Raw genomic sequence first — 20,251 nt, 5'->3', positions numbered from 1 at the left:
AAGCCCAGGATCAGAACCATGACAACTGTCAAGTGAGTCCTTAAGTATTTGAGAAATACTAAAGGATATATTACTCAATAATTGAAAAAGAATTAGAGTAACGTAATGAAAGCGTAAATGTATTAGATTATGAATCTAATCCATCATTGGATATTTCTTCATTATGAATGAAGAGATAAACAGATATCTCTTTATTATGACTAAAAGGATATTTGGATGGAAACATTAAAGTAATGACTTTAGTGTGTTCCATTATGAATGCAAAATATATTGCCATATAGAAGTTTACAACAATGTTGTTTGGATGGGAAAGTTCATTTATGAACTCTCTATTCGGTTCCAACAAGAAAGTGTATGACACTAATGGGGCGATAGCTCAAGCCAGGGAATCAAGGTCTCATCAAGGTCCGAACTCAAATGAGAGACTGAACCACATGATTAGGAATCATGAATAATGGTGACGTCGTTATTATCAAGGTTGCTTCTATGGATAACATATAGATATCCATCTTGTTTAGGCCTACTACTCAGCCATTTATGAAATAAATTACAGAAGAGGTATCATCACTGATAACCAAGCTGATTGGCTCTAGTGCAAGTGGGAGATTGTTGGAAATGTGCCCTAAAACCAATCATATGATGATACTTTACGGACATTTCACAAAGTTAAACTAATGTAGTTTAAATGTAAAGGGCAAAGATTATTGTTTGAGCCGTCTCATATAAATGTTATATGCTTAAACGATAAGTCCAAGGAATATGTGATTGGAAGACTACGATCTAAAGAAGTTAGATTCATGAGACCATTCTTTCGTTGACACATCCTAAACGTTCCTGATCATATGATTGTCATTTGGGCATTGACAGTCCGTTAAGATCAGTACGTGCTATGTCTTCTCTCAGGGAGAGTGACTAGTCTCGAGTCATTGGTGTGTGTGACATCAAGACAAGTACGTAGGTGCTCAATAGAGAATGAGTTCACTGAACACGATCAACGAAGAGTTCTCATATTCATGTCACATGAGAACTCATGGTTGGGATAATGCAAATTAGTCTTTTGACCTGAGGCATCACAGTTGTCTTGTGGTTAGGTCCTTAATCTTTGATTATGTCAAAGTCACTCCATTAGGAAGGTGTCCACGACATCGTTGGGGTTAAGCCACTTAGCCATGGAGGCAAGTGAATGCGCAACAAGGAATCTCTAACCTTCAAACTGTTTGAGGAAGAATACTCTATGATATGATTAAGAATCTTTGGCCAAAGTATGAATGAGATTTAGGAATGTGTTCCAAATCACATTCAAGGTAATCATATAAGCACAAGACTCACATTGGATAGTAGACATGAATAAACTATCAAACCAAACAATGTGGTCAAGAGTATTGTATTAGAGAAAGACCGTATTGCATTTGTAATCCTAAAACTGAATAGGTTCTCCACCTCTTCTGATTAGCTTGGGTAACCATGACATGCTGCTAGGCGTCAACCATGGTTTGTGGAAGCCCTAAAAGTGTATTATCACTAACGGGAGAATTGAAAGTAAGTTTCAATTCACAATCGATTATAAAGAGTTTTAATCGCCCACTGCCTCGCTAAAAGGAACCTAATGGATCGTTCAATGAGTAAGGTAGAGTTTGAAGAAACAACGGAGATGAGGAATAATAATTAAATGGTTTAATTATTTATCTAAGGCTAGGATTAATTAATATGTTAATTAATCAAACGAATAAGTTCGTTAAAGACCTCGGGTTAGTTTTGGGCCGCAAGGCCCAATGGGATTTGAATGTCAAGCCCATTAACTCAAGTTGTATGACAACTTGAATAAACAAAGGGCTTGAAAGCCCAATAAACCCTATAGGCCGGCCATGTTAGAAGAATAGGGCTTTTGGTCCATTAGGTCACTTATTTGAAGGGACTATATAAAGGACTTTATAGCCTAAAATTCATTAAGGGTTGTTTTTGGGGAAAGGATGAGAACACAAGCTCTCCTTTCTCTCTAAAATTTCGGCCACCTTGGAGGGATTATCTAGCAATCAAACTCCTCCAAGGTCACTCATTTCTTCTTTATTATGCCTTGGTGATGAATCATTAGAGGTTCTCAATTTTGGGAACTTTGGAGAAACCTTTTTTCATCCATCCAAATCCATAGATCTAAGATGTAAGGAATGAAGGCCCTCTCTTTGGGTGATTAGCCTTTGTTTAAATACAAAGAGGAATCTACAAAGGTATATATTTCAACTCACTTTGTTTTGAGTTGATTATTGGTTCACCATTTTACTAGGCTTTGAACATTCATGGGTAATGTTTTGTTTTTAAGTGCATGCTAGCATCATTCCGCCTTTAATTTGTTAATTGCATGCTAATGATGTTGCTTAAATGAACATGTCATCTTCCAAAATAATCCTTCAAGTGGTATCAGAGCCTAGGCCTAGTTTATGGTGGATCCTTTTGGGTTTTGTGATTTTTCATATTTTGTGATTTAAGTGTTGTAAATGTTACAAGCTTTGTTCTTGCTTTGAATATAAATTTTGCTTGAAAATTTAGCATCTCAAATGTTGTAGATGTATTTCATTAAAGCATGAATATTGGAACTAAAAGTTGGTGCCAAGTGTTTTGGGATTTTCGGCCAAATCCAAAGGGTGATTTTTTGGGTTCTTGTTAGTCTTGTTAAAATGGTTTTAAAGTGCTTTTTGGAACCCCTAAGTACCCTAGGATATTAACCCTCGTTTGAGTTGTGAAAATTTGAGTTTTTGGTGAAAGAAAACATTCATGGAGCTATTATGAGTTTTCATGTATGTTCTTCATATTTCTTGAAGTTCTTGCCAAGAACAAAAAGGTTTTGAAGTTTTGATTCAAAAGTTTTATGTTTTTAATAAAGTTTTGTTTTTCAAATGGTAGGTGATAGTTATCGGTGAGATTTGACTAAAAGAATTTTAAAGTTTTATAAAAAAAACATTTTCTTACAAACCATCAAAGTCACCTTTGTCTCACCTACCAAAAACCACTTTCAAAACTTTAGATTTTTTTCAAATTTTCAACAATATGGCCGGCCACCTTTGGAAAAGGTGTTGGAGGGACTTTTGTGCAATTATATAAAGTTTTGATACTTTTGTGTATTTGCATTTTGACCCCAAAAGTTTTTTTTTTGTTTTAACAAAGTGACCAAATTATTGTGGTCATTGTTTTTGGCCCAAAACAAAATGAGAACAAAATTGTTTTGTCTCTTTAATGAGAATTTGATTTTCATTATATTTAGTTCCATTTAAATCAATTTTATGGATCCAAAAACCAAATGATAATTGTTGCATTCAATTTAATTAGTTAAAGTGTTAATTAATTAAAGGGTGATTATGAATCTTAGCCTACGATAATTGAGCTATGTGAATGGCCGTTTCAAATTTGTTTAAACCATGGGAATGAGTAGATTAGATTTTGGTTGTAATTTGATTTGATCAAATGTTGTAAAAGGGCATAAGCTCTTCTTTACTTTAAAGTAATTAGTTATATTCAATTGTTGTAAAGAGCATAAGCTCATATTTACTTTGAAGTACTTCTTTTTTGCTTTATTTGATATGCATGAAATGAAGTAGTTGGGTCCAACGCCCTAAGACAACATGCCTTAATGTGATTAAACGCGTAACTAAAATCAATCTCCATCCCTAGTCCCAGATTCAACACAAGGCTCGTGTTGGATCTAATCAAAGGTTCATAGTCATCCTAAGGCCCTAAGGCAACTATATAGTCCATCAATGAATGTAAACCTTATGTTAGTAGTATCATATACTCTTGCTTTAAAAACCGTTTTAAAAGCTTAGTGGGAGTATTATATATAACTAAATCAATCATATGGACCAATAGTTGTAATAGGACCAAAATTGTTTTAATTATGATTAAAATGAATATATATATGTGATGAGACCTAAAACCCTCAACAAACCATTATTAAGTTGATAAGCGAGAGATGCTTTGAATATCTCTTCGTGGCCTTCCACCGTGATAGGCTCCAATCGTTTATGACTTCTACACCACCTTCATTCTATCATGGGGAAGAGCATCGTGCATGCTTATATTCAGGAGGAGTTTATTTACATTTGATGATGTGAAGGTAGGCAACGAGTATGGCAAACATCATATCATCGTGACGTTGTACTTGAACCCCTATCTAAACTTGCATGGTGGGAAAGAACTTAACTAAGTGAAATGGTGCCAAAGATCGTATCATCGTGAGGCAACATTCTCTAGAGGCCAAAAAGATGGGTACTTGCATTAGATGCAAATGAGTAAGCGTACTCTCTCATTATTATTAATGCTAGCCAAACATCGTATCATCGTGAGGTGGGCTTGGTAATGGTGAGTCTCCCATACCCCGCTAAGAGTTCGACAAAACTCTCGAATTCCGATGAGGGATATGGAATTTTCCAAAAATAGTGGGTGGTGTTATTTGATTTAAAGACCCGAATCAAATGGCTTAAAATCAATTAATTTATATTCGTTATGTATTTGTTTACCAATATATTTGCAAACGCTATCCAAAACTTGACAAAGAAAAGCCGAATGCTTTAATTTCCGGACTTAGTTCTACAATCCCATAGATTGTCTTTAATGGCTTGTAGATGTAACTAATTAGTCTCATCCTCACAATCTTTCTATTGATAATGTATCATTGGAAGAATATGTTAGATAAGTCTAACATGAGAAGGACAACACTTTTAATGTCATAATTCTTCAAATACAAATTGTTGTATGAAGAAATAAGAATTGCTTTGAACAACCCTTAATCAACACAAACTTTAGTGCTTGTTTCTTTGTTACATAAACAAGGAACTTTTGAAGTAAGCACAAGGACATAGACGCTTTATGTGCAATGATTCTTCACTTACAAATTGTTGTATGAAGAAATGAGAGTTGCCTTGAACAACTCTTGAAAGTTTGTAATTATGTTTAGAACATAATGGTTGGTTGACAAAAATAGTCCATCAACATGGACTTATGATGATTTTGAATCATTGAGTGTTGAAGTGTTAAACCACTTAACGAGACGGAAATTAGGCAAGGACTTCACCTTTGTGTCCCTATCATAATGGTTCACTAAGTTTATTGTAAACTATATAGTTAACAATAACCACACACTCTCCAAATTGTTTGATGTGTATAACACAATTGAAATAAGTTTCAAGAGAGATAGTGGGAGTTTATGGACCATGACTATTGTAGTCAAATGAGAAGTCAAATGAAGAAGGCAAAATAACTTCAAAGGAACAAACTTTCTTTATGAAATGATGGACATTGGAAGGGGTATTTGCAAGAAATGTCTTGCAAGTGTCAAGAACACACCTTTCGAAGGTGTTGTAATATGTTCTTGAAATAGTTCAAAACAGTTGGTTCTTCTACTTGAATGCTTGATTCCGTATTAGTAATTATGTTTTACAATTGTTGTAAAAGTGTGCTAATAAAAAGTAGAAGATTAATGAGAGAAGAGAAAGTACTTCACATTCGGAAAGTGAATAAAATATAGATCTCTGAGAAAGCGGATTGTACTTACTTCCTCATATGAACTAACAAAGAAATTGGAAAATACTAAAGATTGTCTTTACATTCCAATTTTAAGGAACTTAAATCCGTCACTATAGTAGAGATGGATAAATGTTTTGTTTGACAAAACATTGTTCTTTATTAATCAATAATTAGATTATTGTAATTTAATTGGTTGTCTCTATAGTAAAGATGATGTGGTAGTTTAACTGTTTAGAATACGATGATGCTTAAAACCCAAAAGGTTGCAAGGTAGTGACTAATCCCAACTGAGTTGTGATACCTCTAAAACATAAGTTACGAGTTGGTCATAGATGGATGCTTTGGATCGTTAGATCCGGATCCAATACCTTCTTGTTAAAATTGTATAGAGGCGAAATGTTCGAATCTCTATTCTTTTGGAAAGAAAAAAGAATCACAAAGTTGTTGAGGTTAATTCACTTAGATGTTAGTGGCACTTGTCCACAACATAATACTGCTCATGTTGTATGACATTCACCGAAGATCACTCTCTGTTGGACTATAGTTTATTTTGAATAAACAAAAGTCCGAATACTTTGAAAAAGGTTTCAAAGAATTCAATAAATGTAAGTAGATGAGTAAGACGTCTAAAGTATTTACCTCCTCAGATTTGATCCAAGGAAAAAGTAACACTTTAGATTAATTTCCTTGAAAAAAATATCAAGGAAAGTAGCATCGTAAGATAATGAATTTCTCCATTAGGAGAAGAATGAACATGAATAAGATTTCGTTCGTTGGACATTATCAATTACCCATATATATATGATATATACTTCTAAGACAACCTAGTTCCTATACCACAAGCTCCAAGGTAGTCCAGAAGAATTTATAAACCGTCTCAGTTGAATGGTTTGAACTTTATGACTATGTCATAGAGTTGCACCTCTTAATTCGAAAGAAATAAGAATGAAAATCCTTATGACTACATTGAGTGTATATACGATATATACTCAAGGAAATGGTAAAGTACCATTTGACCCGAAATAATGAAACCTTCACAGCTAATTGGTAGCTTAAGGTGACTACACTCAAAGAGAATGGTTGACTTTGAAGAAACCATCTTTAACGTAGTCTTGGTTTCAATTAATTCGAAGATTCCTAGCTACAATTAAATGGTGATTTAATGTTTGGAAATAATATGGGTTTCCGAAACCATTATTAAGATAGTCTTGATAATATATGTCTAAAACTATAAATCACAAGACAGGTTAGTTGTAGAGATCCATCCATCATGGATCTTAGCAAGCTAGTGGGAGTTATAAGCGTCTTATGAGAAAAGATCAATTTTTTGATTTCTCAAAAAGATGTAAATGAATATTTTGTTTACTAGGTTTACAAAAGATTAGTGGGAGTTAATCGTATTCCTAAATTTAAATATATATATGATATATTAATTTTTGGAAATGAAAAGAGTACTTCTTCGTTAAAGTTATTCTATAACGATAGAATGTATATGGGAGATATAGTGTATATAATGGAATGGAAATCTATAATGATATATTTCAAGATATAATTGGATTATATCAATCCCTAAAATAGACAAGAGATGCTAGGAAGTTTCTCATTTGATGATAAACTTCAATTAGAATGACAATTCTAGTGAGACTAGGAAGTTGTTCTTCTCAAAGGGAATGTACCCTTTGACTCCCAAAGAAATAATGCGTAAATAGAATCCTTTATGCATAAGCAGAAAGGTGATTTATGTATTTCATATTGTATGAAAAACATTGATATAAGATGTACCTAGAAAGATACAAGATAATATCAGTGCAAGCCCAGGATCAGAACCATGGCAACTGTTAAGTGAGTCCTTAAGTATTTGAGAAATATTAAAGAATATATTACTAAATAATTGAGAAAGAATTAGAGTAACGTAATGGAAGCGTAAATGTATTAGATTATGAATCTAATCCATCATTAGATATTTCTTCATTATGAATGAAGAGATAAACAGATATCTCTTTATTATGACTAAAAAGATATTTGGATGGAAACATTAAAGTAATGACTTTAGTGTGTTCCATTATGATTGCAAAATATATTGCCATATAGAAGTTTACAAAAATGTTGTTTGGATGGAAAAGTTCATTTATGAACTCTTTATTCGGTTCCAATCAGAAAGTGTATGACACTAATGGGGCGATAGCTCAAGCCAGGGAATCAAGGTCTCATCAAGGTCCGAACTCAAATGAGACACTGAACCACATGATTAGGAATCATGAATAATGGTGACGTCGTTATTCTCAAGGTTGGTTCTATGGATAACATATAGACATCCATCTTGTCTAGGCCTACTACTCTGCCATTTATGAAATGAATTACAGAAGAGGTATCATCACTGATAACCAAGCTGATTGGCTCTAGTGCAAATGGGAGATTGTTGGAAATGTGCCCTAAAACCAATTATATGATGATACTTTACGGACATTTCACAAAATTAAACTAATGTAGTTCAAATGTAAAGGGCAAATATTATTGTTTGAGCCGTCTTATATAAATGTTATATGCTTAAACGATAAGTCCAAGGAATATGTGATTGGAAGAATACGATCTAAAGAAGTTAGATTCATGAGACCATTATTTCGTTGACACATCCTAAACGTTCCTGATCATAGGATTTCAATTGGGTATTGACAGTCCGTTAAGATCTGTACATGCTATGTCTTCTCTCAGGGAGAATGACTAGTCTCGAGTCATTGGTGTGTGTGACATCAAGACAAGTATGTAGGTGCTCAATAGAGAATGAGTTCACTGAACACGATCAACGAAGAGTTCTCATATTCATGTCACATGAGAACTCATGGTTGGGATAATGCAAATTAGTCTTTTGACCTAAGGCATCACAGTTGTCTTGTGGTTAGGTCCTTAATATTTGATTATGTCAAAGTCACTCCATCAGGAGGGTGTTCACGGCATCGTTGGGGTTAAAACACTTAGCCATGGAGGCAAGTGAATACGCAACAAGGGATCTCTAACCTTCAAACTGTTTGACGGAGAATACTCTATGATATGATTAAGAATCTTTGGCCAAAGTATGAATGAGATTTAGGAATGTGTTCCAAATCACATTCAAGGTAATCATATAAAGCACAAGACTCAAATTGGATAGTAGACATGAATAAACTATCAAACCAAACAATGTGGTCAAGAGTATTGTATTAGAGAAAGACCGTATTGCATTTGTAATCCTAAAACTGAATAGGTTCTCCACCTCTTCTGATTAGCTTGGGTAACCATGACATGCTGCTAGGCGTCAACCATGGTTTGTGGAAGCCCTAAAAGTGTATTATCACTAACGGGAGAATTGAAAGTAAGTTTCAATTCACAATCGATTAGAAAGAGTTTTAATCGCTCACTGCCTCGCTAAAAGGAACCTAATGGATCGTTCACCGAGTAAGGTAGAGTTTGAAGAAACAACGGAGATGAGTAAGAATAATTAAATGGTTTAATTATTTATCTAAGGCTAGGATTAATTAATATGTTAATTAATCAAACGAATAAGTTCGTTAAAGACCTCGGGTTAGTTTTGGGCCGCAAGGCCCAATGGGATTTGAATGTCAAGCCCATTAACTCAAGTTGTATGACAACTTGAATAAACAAAGAGCTTGAAAGCCCAATAAACCCTATAGTCCGGCCATGTTAGAAGAATAAGGCTTTTGGTCCATTAGGTCACTTATTTGAAGGGACTATATAAAGGACTTTATAGCCTAAAATTCATTAAGGGTTGTTTTTGGGGAAAGGATGAGAACACAAGCTCTCCTTTCTCTCTAAAATTTCGGCCACCTTGGAGGGATCATCTAGCAATCAAACTCCTCCAAGGTCACTCATTTCTTCTTCATTATGCCTTGGTGATGAATCATTAGAGGTTCTCAATTTTGGGAACTTTGGAGAAACCTTTTTCATCCATCCAAATCCATAGATCTAAGATGTAAGGAATGAAGGCCCTCTCTTTGGGTGATTAGCCTTTGTTTAAATACAAAAAGGAATCTACAAAGGTATATATTTCAACTCACTTTATTTTGAGTTGATTATTGGTTCCCCATTTTACTAGACTTTGAACATTCATGGGTAATATTTTGTTTTTAAGTGCATGCTAGCATGATTCCGCTTTTAATTTGTTAATTGCATGCTAATGATTTTGCTTAAATGAACATGTCATTTTCCAAAATAATCCTTCACCAATGGGGGTTTTGTAGGCAGTGCGATACGCCCACAATGCATCGTTTAAGCGCAAACTCCAATCCTTCCTTGTAGGCCCCACGGTCTACTCAAGAATCTGCTTGATTTCCCTATTCGAAACCTCGGTTTGCCCGCTCGTTTAAGGATGATAAGGTGTGGCCACCTTATGCATGACATTGTATTTCTTGAGCAACGCCTCGATGGTCCGATTACAAAAATGGGAACCTCCATCACTGATTAGCTCTCGTGGCATTCCAAACTTTGTAAAAATGTTAGTTTTCACAAAATCTGCAACCACTCGATAAACTCATGTTCACAGCAAGCAATATATAAAGAAACTCATGTAACGAAGGAAAGGGACCTATAAAATCAATACCCCAAACATCAAAGATTTCAACACTAAAAATGGGGGTTTGCGGCATTTGTTGTTTAGGACCAATATTGCCCGTTCTTTGGCATCTATCACAAGACATGCAAAATGTTCTAGCATCCCTAAAGATGGTAGGCCAATAGAAACTACATTCTAACACCTTAAGTGTTGTTCTTTGAGTGTCAAAGTGTCCCCCACAAGCATAAGTGTGACAAAAGGTTAGAATAGCATTAAACTCAGAATCGTGCACACCTACGTATAACTTGGTCAGGGCAATATTTCCACAAATACGGGTCATCCCACACATAAAACCGTGCCTCTTTCTTCAATTTATCACATTGGTTTTTAAGTAATTCACTAGAAACATGTTTAGACACCAAATAATTCACCAAATCAGCATACCACGGTTCACTTACCTTGACGGACATCAGTTGCTCATCTGGGAATGTCTCTATGATAGGCACGGCATCCTCCTCATGCACCATACGACTCAAGTGGTCAGCCACCACGTTTTCACTTCCCTTCTTGTCCCGGATTTCGATATCAAACTCTTGGAGAAGAAGCATCCAACGAATGAGTCGTGGTTTGGCCTCCTTCTTGGTGAACAAATACTTCAATGCTGCATGGTCAGTATAAATAATAACTTTAGTACAAAGCAAATAAGAACGGAATTTATCTAAAGCAAATACAACAGCAAGAAGTTCTTTTTCAGTGGTAGAATAATTCAATTGTGCATCATTTAAAGTTCGAGAGGCATAATAGATAACATGCGGCCTCTTTTCCTTCCTCTGCCCCAAAACAGCTCCTAATGTATAATCGGAAGCATCGCACATAAGCTCAAAAAGAAAGCTCCAATCCGGTGGAACTATGATAGGGGCCGAAGTTAGCATTTCTTTGAGGTGATTGAACGCCTTCTCACACTCCTCGTTGAAGTCAAACGCCACATCTTTCTGGAGGAGACGGCAAAGAGGGTTTGAGATCTTGGAGAAGTCCTTGATAAATCGCTTATAAAATCTTGCATGACCAAGAAACGAACGAACCTCTCGTACCAAAGTAGGAGAGGGTAAGTAGCGTACAAGATCTATTTTCGATTTATCCACTTCAATTCCTCTTTCTGAAACAATATGCCCTAAAACTATGCCTTGTCTAACCATAAAGTGACATTTTTCCCAATTAAGCACAAGGTTAGTTTCTACACATCGTTTCAAAATTATTGTGAGATTTTCCAAACAACCATCAAATGAATCACCAAACACACTGAAATCATCCATAAATACCTCAATAATCTTTTCCACAAAATCTGAAAAGATACTTACCATACACATTTGAAACGTGGCCGGAGAATTGCATAAACCAAAAAGAATGCGACGATAAGCAAAAGTATCAAAGGGGCACGTGAAAGTTGTCTTTTCTTGGTCATCCGGCGCTATGACAATCTGATTATATCCAGAATAACCATCAAGGAAACAATAAAAAGAATGACTGGCTAACCTTTCAAGCATTTGATCAATAAACGGCAAAGGGAAGTGGTCTTTCCTTGTGGTGGCGTTGAGCTTCCTATAATCAATGCACACTCGCCAACCTGTTTTGATACGGGTTGGCACAAGCTCATTCTCGGCATTCTTCACCACTGTCACTCCGGACTTCTTTGGAACACATTGCACCGGTGACACCCAACGACTATCAGAGATCGGATAAATCACTCCACAATCAAAAAGTTTGATAATCTTCTTTTTCACAACTTCCATCATTGGAGGGTTGAGACGGCGCTGAGCCTCCCGAGTTGGTTTAGCCCCCTCCTCTAGAAGTATGCGATGCATACACGTAGTCGGGCTAATTCCCCTAATATCGGCCAAAGTCCACCCAATGGCCGTCTTGTGCTCTTTCAACACTCGGATCAACTTCTCCTCCACTATGGCCGTGAGTGATGAGGAGACAATGACGGGCAATGTCTTGTTGTCTCCCAGACAGACGTACTTTAAATGATCGGGCAACGGTTTAAGCTCAAGTACGGGTGCCTGAATCACTGAGGGTAACAACTTATTAGTGGAAACTGAAATTGAAATTGGGTTAGAAGGCTTACCATGGTGTTGAGGTAGTGACTCAAGGGCAGCCACTATCTCGGCCTCCTCCACACTTCTAGGCACGGCAAAACCAGATTTTTGCCCAATTCCTTGTGCAATTGTTGTTTCAAGTGTATCCCTCTCCAAAGAATCGAGAAAATCTTGCGCCAAATCATCAAGTATATCAATAGAAAAGCAAGAATGATCGTCCTTAGGAAATTTAATACTTTCAGAAAGATTGAAATCAATGACTTTCCCATCAAATTCCATCGTTAAAGTTCCTTTAAACACATCTATCTTGGTGCGGGCTGTTTTCATGAAAGGCCTCCCTAATAGAATCGGCAATGGGGTGGAATGGGGTGAATCCTCCATGTCAAGCACGTAGAAATCCGCTGGAAAAATCAAGTTACCAACCTGTACCAAAACATCTTTCAAAACACCCTTTGGATATGCATTAGAACGATCGGCTAATTGAATTATCACACCATCATTTTTAAGCTCACCTAAGTTCATAGATGCATAAATAAAGTATGGCATAACATTAATTGAAGCCCCTAAGTCTAACATGCATTGTTCAAACTTAGTATTACCAATAACGCACGGAATTGTAAAACTACCCGGATCTTTGCATTTAGGGGGTAATTTCCTTTGTAACACAGCAGAGACATTTTCACTTACTTGAACCACCTCTTTGTTTGAAATCCTTCTCCTTGTTGTACAAAGTTCTTTTAAAAACTTAGCATACCTCGGGACTTGCTTAATCGCATCAAGGAGCGGGATATTGACTTGAACTTTCCGAAAGGTCTCTAGAATGTCCTTCTCGGCTTCTTCCTTCTTTGATTGCCTAAACCTGCCAGGAAAGGGCACATTTAGTGGAATAGAACTAGAAAAAGTTGAATTGGGACACTAAACTAGACTTAATGAATGCAATGAAAGTGGTTTTTAGGCAGATTTGAGTGTGTTTGTGCTGTTTTGAGTCTTTTAGTTTGTTTGAATGTTTTAAATTTTAGGTTTGCATTCATTAAGTCTAGTTTAGTGTTCTAAACTAAACTTTTTCTAGTTCTATTCCACTAAATGTGCCCTTTCCTGGCAGGTTTAGGCAATCAAAGAAGGAAGAAGCCGAGAAGGACATTCTAGAGACCTTTCGGAAAGTTCAAGTCAATATCCCGCTCCTTGATGCGATTAAGCAAGTCCCGAGGTATGCTAAGTTTTTAAAAGAACTTTGTACAACAAGGAGAAGGATTTCAAACAAAGAGGTGGTTCAAGTAAGTGAAAATGTCTCTGCTGTGTTACAAAGGAAATTACCCCCTAAATGCAAAGATCCGGGTAGTTTTACAATTCCGTGCGTTATTGGTAATACTAAGTTTGAACAATGCATGTTAGACTTAGGGGCTTTGATTAATGTTATGTCATACTCTATTTATGCATCTATGAACTTAGGTGAGCTTAAAAATGATGATGTGAAAATTCAATTAGCCGATCGTTCTAATGCATATCCAAAGGGTGTTTTGGAAGATGTTTTGGTACAGGTTGGTAACTTGATTTTTCCAGCGGATTTCTACGTGCTTGACATGGAGGATTCACCCCATTCCACCCCATTGCCGATTCTATTAGGGAGGCCCTTCATGAAAACAGCCCGCACCAAGATAGATGTGTTTAAAGGAACTTTAACGATGGAATTTGATGGGAAAGTCATTGATTTCAATCTTTCTGAAAGTATTAAATTTCCTAAGGACGATCATTCTTGTTTTTCTATTGATATAATTGATGATTTGACGCAGGATTTTCTCGATTCTTTGGAGAGGGATACACTTGAAACAACAATTGCACAAGGAATTGGGCAAAAATCTGGTTTTGCCGTGCCTAGAAGTGTGGAGGAGGCCGAGATAGTGGCTGCCCTTGAGTCACTACCTCAACACCATGGTAAGCCTTCTAACCCAATTTCAATTTCAGTTTCCACTAATAAGTTGTTACCCTCAGTGATTCAGGCACCCGTACTTGAGCTTAAACCGTTGCCCGATCATTTAAAGTACGTCTGTCTGGGAGACAACGAGACATTGCCCGTCATTGTCTCCTCATCACTCAAGGCCATAGAGGAGGAGAAGTTGATCCGAGTGTTGAAAGAGCACAAGACGGCCATTGGGTGGACTTTGGCCGATATTAGGGGAATTAGCCCGACTACGTGCATGCATCGCATACTTCTAGAGGAGGGGGCTAAACCAACTCGGGAGGCTCAGCGCCGTCTCAACCCTCCAATGATGGAAGTTGTGAAAAAGGAGATTATCAAACTTTTTTATTGTGGAGTGATTTATCCGATCTCTGATAGTCGTTGGGTGTCACCGGTGCAATGTGTTCCAAAGAAGTCCGGAGTGACAGTGGTGAAGAATGCCGAGAATGAGCTTGTGCCAACCCGTATCAAAACAGGTTGGCGAGTGTGCATTGATTATAGGAAGCTCAACGCCACCACAAGGAAGGACCACTTCCCTTTGCCGTTCATTGATCAAATGCTTGAAAGGTTAGCCAGTCATTCTTTTTATTGTTTCCTTGATGGTTATTCTGGATATAATCAGATTGTCATAGCGCCGGATGACCAAGAAAATACAACTTTCACGTGCCCCTTTGGTACTTTTGCTTATCGTCGCATGCCTTTTGGTTTATGCAATGCTCCGGCCACGTTTCAAAGGTGTATGGTAAGTATCTTTTCAGATTTTGTGGAAAAGATTATTGAGGTATTTATGGATGATTTCAGTGTGTTTGGTGATTCATTTGATGGTTGTTTGGAAAATCTCACAATAATTTTGAAACGATGTGTAGAAACTAACCTTGTGCTTAATTGGGAAAAATGTCACTTTATGGTTAGACAAGGCATAGTTCTAGGGCATATTGTTTCAGAAAGAGGAATTGAAGTGGATAAATCGAAAATAGATCTTGTACGCTACTTACCCTCTCCTACTTCGGTTCGAGAGGTTCGTTCGTTTTTTGGTCATGCAGGATTTTATAGGCGATTTATCAAGGACTTCTCCAAGATCTCAAACCCTCTTTACCGTCTCCTCCAGAAAGATGTGGCGTTTGACTTCAACGAGGAGTGTGAGAAGGCGTTCAATCACCTCAAAGAAATGCTAACTTCGGCCCCTATCATAGTTCCATCGGATTGGAGCCTTCCTTTTGAGCTTATGTGCGATGCTTCCGATTATGCATTAGGAGCTGTTTTGGGGCAAAGGAAGGAAAAGAGGCCGCATGTTATCTATTATGCCTCTCGAACTTTAAATGATGCACAATTGAATTATTCTACCACTGAAAAAGAACTTCTTGCTGTTGTATTTGCTTTAGATAAATTTCGTTCTTATTTGCTTGGTACTAAAGTTATTATTTATACTGACCATGCAGCATTGAAGTATTTGTTCACCAAAAAGGAGGTCAAACCACGACTCATTCGTTGGATGCTTCTTCTCCAAGAGTTCGATATCGAAATCTGGGACAAGAAGGGAAGTGAAAACGTGGTGGCTGACCACTTGAGCCGTATGGTGCATGAGGAGGATGCCGTGCCTCTCATAGAGACATTCCCAGATGAGCAACTGATGTCCGTCAAGGTAAGTGAACCGTGGTATGCTGATTTGGTGAATTATTTGGTGTCTAAACATGTTCCTAGTGAATTACTTAAACACCAATGTGATAAATTGAAGAAAGAGGCACGGTTTTATGTGTGGGATGACCCGTATTTATGGAAATATTGCCCTGACCAAGTTATACGTAGGTGTGTGCACGATTCTGAGTTTAATGCTATTCTAACCTTTTGTCACACTTATGCTTGTGGGGGATCACTCATTCACCCAATTTTCGTCAATTCATCCAGCCACACCATTCTACACATCCTAAAATCCCAGAAACACAATTCTAGCCACTTTTACCACCTTTGCAGCAACCTTCCATCCAAGCAACCATTCATCCACCATAGCCGCACCTTCCCACCACCATAACCACCTTGTGCCGCCACCATTGAAGGAGAGGAGGAGTAGTGCAGTGCAGTCCAAAGGAAGGAAGAAACCTTGCACATGCAATCTGTAACTATTGGAGTGTTTGGAGTTCTTTCTTCTCTTGTTTTTGTTTTCATGTTTAATTTAACTTGTTCAATTATGTTAAACATGTGGAACTAATTTCTTTTTAGTTAGAGGCAAATTTGAAGCCATGGACATATGTTGGTTATGATTTGATTTACTCCAGTTATGAATTCATGAACTTTAGATGTGGTTTACTTTTCTGTTTTGATTAAGAACTTGTTTATGTATGTGGGTTGAGGGTCGACACTAAATTTGCATGCCTAAACTTGATGCTAGGATATAAGGGAATTTCACCTAATCGTTATGAACTTATATTCATGAGTAGTAAAAATCGCTAGTCACAATTGTGTTTAGTAAACCCTAGGCTGGATTAACATGCGTATTCCATAGTTATGAATGCCTAGTCGATGTTTATGATTTCCGTTGAACTTAATGATCTTTGTTGAATGTCTCTATCATGCGTATTCCATAGTTAGGGACTTTGATTAGGAATAATTTGGTTGTAATGCGTATCACATTCAATCCAATGAATCTAAGGAAATCTGAAAGTTAATTTAAGCGGACCTAATTAACTTGGAGCATTGTCATTCATCGTTTGTTGAAGTCATAACTGGGAATCAAATTATATGCATATGTTCATGTGTGGATAAGGAACCCTCTAACTAGTTTCTCATCATTCTATTTCATCAAAATCGGTTTTAGAATCTGTTTTGTTTCCAAGTTTCTGTTTTAATTTTAAATTCGTTAAAACCAATCCCCCATTTATTTTAAAGTGTTAGATTAGTTAGAAATACATTTAGTTTGTGTTTTTAAGAGTCTTGAGTCAAGTTACAACTTAATTTCGTCCAAATTTGTGTTTGTGCTCAAAACTGCTCAGAAAGTGGTTTTTAGGCAGATTTGAGTGTGTTTGTGCTGTTTTGAGTCTTTTAGTTTGTTTGAGTGTTTTAAATTTTAGATTTGCATTCATTAAGTCTAGTTTAGTGTTCTAAATATTGTTTTTACGTTTTTGAGTCAATTTCACATTGATTAGCATCCCTAGTTAATCCCCGATCTAGAACGATCCCTATTTGCTCATATACTACAATTGTCATCCATAGGGTTTAATTTGTGTGTTTCACAATGCCATCCAGGTCTATACAAAACCGGCCTAGAAATACATATTTTTCAGTCTAAGAATGAAGCTTGTCTTTTCTTTCTTATATTTAAGTACTAGAAAGCATTATGTTCCGATATACAATAGACCATAGCAGGATTTCCCAAAACCAGTGATGAAGATTAAATGCATGCAACTTGTGGGTTATAGCAAACCTACCAATAACCTATTTTCTCCCCTTTTTTTTCAACACAAACTAAAAAAGTAAACTTGTGCAACTAAATGCAACTGGAAGGATTTTACATTTGCCCTTCGTGTTTGTCTTACCATTTGATACATAAAAAGGACAACATTGAAAAAATAGTTCTTGGATCATAATTCCTCCCAAGATAAAAAATCTAAGAAACAACCATGCCTACATTCAAAACTGCACTAATCCATAATTATTTGTCAAATTTAGACATGGGGCATAGAATAAGGGTTGTAAATTATTAGTGAAGTTACCTCGTCAAAATTTTGAATGAGCTGATTTGTCGGACCAGAATCTCCACTCTCTTCAGGAACCTCTTCTAAACTTGTAGCAGCTATTAGATCATCAACAAAAGCGTTGTGTTATGAATAGATTATACATTACAAGAACCAATATTTTCATGTCAATACCATATGCAGTGTAAATATTATTTTTGTTTCTACAAGTTCGTACTTCAAAACTGTCATATTCAGTAAATGTATCTGTACTAAAAAAAAAATGTCATCCTCAGTTACTATGCCAATGGGACAGATTCTCAAGTTTCACAGCTCATGTATTGGAGGGGAAACAAATAAAGAATGAAAGGGAAATTATGACGGAACAAAATATAGAGAGAAAAGATTAAAAAGTCTTAACATTTACAAATCAGTCAAACTTACAATATCCGTCGAATTATACACAATAATAATCCCAAGATAATGCCTACCCAAAGTTTCAGTCGCAGATTACTGGATATATAAATATGACCAAATATGACTTAACAGGTTTCAAGATGTACACTATAGTTTTGGAAATGCAACAATATACCTCCAATCATTTGTTTTATAAAAAATATGATAAACAAATATCATTCGTCGCTTCAACATTGATTGAAGAATATAATAGGAATACAAGACTGTAAAATCACATACCGTACCTAGACAATGTAACTTAAGAAAATGGATTATTTTTCTTTGAAAAACTGTTTGCTAAAGTGGATATAATTGCACTTGTAAATATATCCAGACTATCAAATACTCAATTTCCATGTCATTTTCACTTCAGTATGAGCTACTGCCCAAATTTTATAAGCTTAAAATAAACAGAGATTCTAATGTAATAGCATGTAGATATTTATGTACATGCATCGGTTATTGAGAAGCCACTTGTGATTGAATAACAATCAAACAAACTTAATGTTTCAAGTACTGGTAAGCAAATTCCAGATTTGATTGATGTTTCAAATACTGATATGCAAATTCCAGACTTGATGTATAACTACCGAGGGACGAAAAGGAAACAATTTACATCAATAAAATGAACTTACACAGGGTTTCTAGTGATGGAATGCTGCGCACATGTAATGCTTTCTCTGGCTGTCTTGATATCGATAAACATGAGTACAATTGTGGTTTTCTCCCCGTCCAACTTCTTACGCCATATGACTTTAGAACCCCAACTCTTGCTTTACCGAAGTTCAAGTTTGTGATTTTAGCATTCAATGTCCCTAGGCTACCTGCCACCCAAATCCTATCAGAAATTATCAAATAACTAAAATCATAAAATAAAATATGAATCGTGCAGTGCATCGACTAGCTTGGTATAAGAAATGATTCTACGAAAAATAAGCAGACAATAAGAACCCTCTAATTAAATTTCAATCAGAATCTGTTCATGCAACACAATTGTAACATATATATATAACCCAAGAAAGCAGTTCTTCACCTTTTCTATCTTTCTATATCATTTACCAATTACCATAAGAAACCAGACCCAATTGAATTCAGAATCAGATTCACAGGAAAATTGATGGCAATGCATCAAACAAGTACTAAGCACTGCTGCATTTACATGGTTAACCTATTCTATGAGCAGTGCCAAAAACTTCCACGGATACAAGCTGCAAAATCCCAACCCCAATTTCCAACTAGATCAAGAGATTAATTAACCAAAAACCCACATCCCCAAAACCAAAAACAACCAATATAAACATTGAAGTCAGAGTTTTCTCAAGTGTGCTGTCTGTGTGTGGAAGAGAGAGGGAGAGAGGGAGAGAGGGAGACTCACTGGAAGCCATGAAGATGGATGAGCCTGAAGGGGGGCCAGAGAATGAAAGAAAATGGTAAGAAGTTTTAGAAACTTCACAGAAAAAAAACACAAACGAAACGTCAGTGAAACACAGCAGAAATCAGAGAGAAGGATGCAGAGAGAGAGCGAAGGGAGTAAAAATTAGAGACTTTGAGAAGCTGAGACACACGGCCAAGAAATGACAATTGAGTAGGAGGACCAGTTAATCACTACCAAACATACAGCTGGAAACTTGGATACGTAGTGGCTGGGGCCAAGCGGCCCAAGCCCAAACCTTGATTTTCCTCAACATATTTTGCCCCTTTTTTTTTAATTTTTATTTTCATCTCTTCTTTTCAAATGTACAGTTATGTTTGGTTTGCCAACAAAATTATGTTTTTGTTGTAAAAGTTGTATGATGTATGCCCACATCCCACATGCATTAGTATACCTACATCCCACATGCATTTGGAAAAAGGTGAAAAGGATAGTAATATATTTGTTGTTATGTAATATTGTCAAAAGTAGTCATCATATCATTTTGGATGTTCTCATGGGAGTAGCTCCATAAATAAATTGATCCATGTGTTATCAAAACACAAAATGCGAAAGAAATAATCAAATAAATAATATCAGTAT

At 36.3% G+C, this 20,251-nt stretch overlaps 2 protein-coding genes across 2 annotated transcripts; both read right to left on the bottom strand.

The window, feature by feature from the left end:
- Positions 1-10,096: 10,096 nt before the first annotated feature.
- Positions 10,097-13,011, bottom strand: LOC148694342 (uncharacterized). Its single transcript, XM_088700607.1, has 2 exons — positions 11,594-13,011; positions 10,097-10,721 (listed from the first exon to the last, which is right to left on the bottom strand). The coding sequence occupies exons 1-2, from the start codon at positions 12,730-12,732 to the stop codon at positions 10,646-10,648; spliced, it is 1,215 nt and encodes a 404-aa protein (XP_088556733.1). The 5' UTR covers positions 12,733-13,011; the 3' UTR covers positions 10,097-10,645.
- LOC137738635 (uncharacterized) lies at positions 12,868-19,820 on the bottom strand. Its single transcript, XM_088700608.1, has 4 exons — positions 19,613-19,820; positions 18,873-19,061; positions 17,821-17,900; positions 12,868-13,015 (listed from the first exon to the last, which is right to left on the bottom strand). Exons 1-4 carry the CDS (start codon positions 19,620-19,622, stop codon positions 13,010-13,012), a joined length of 285 nt encoding a protein of 94 aa, XP_088556734.1. The 5' UTR covers positions 19,623-19,820; the 3' UTR covers positions 12,868-13,009.
- Between the last annotated feature and the right edge of the window lie 431 nt (positions 19,821-20,251).

Source organism: Pyrus communis, chromosome 9, assembly GCF_041283825.1.
Source record: "Pyrus communis isolate YQ-2024b chromosome 9, ASM4128382v1, whole genome shotgun sequence".
In the NCBI taxonomy this organism is placed as follows: Eukaryota; Viridiplantae; Streptophyta; class Magnoliopsida; order Rosales; family Rosaceae; genus Pyrus; species Pyrus communis.
This window is presented reverse-complemented; position numbering and strand designations above follow the sequence as displayed.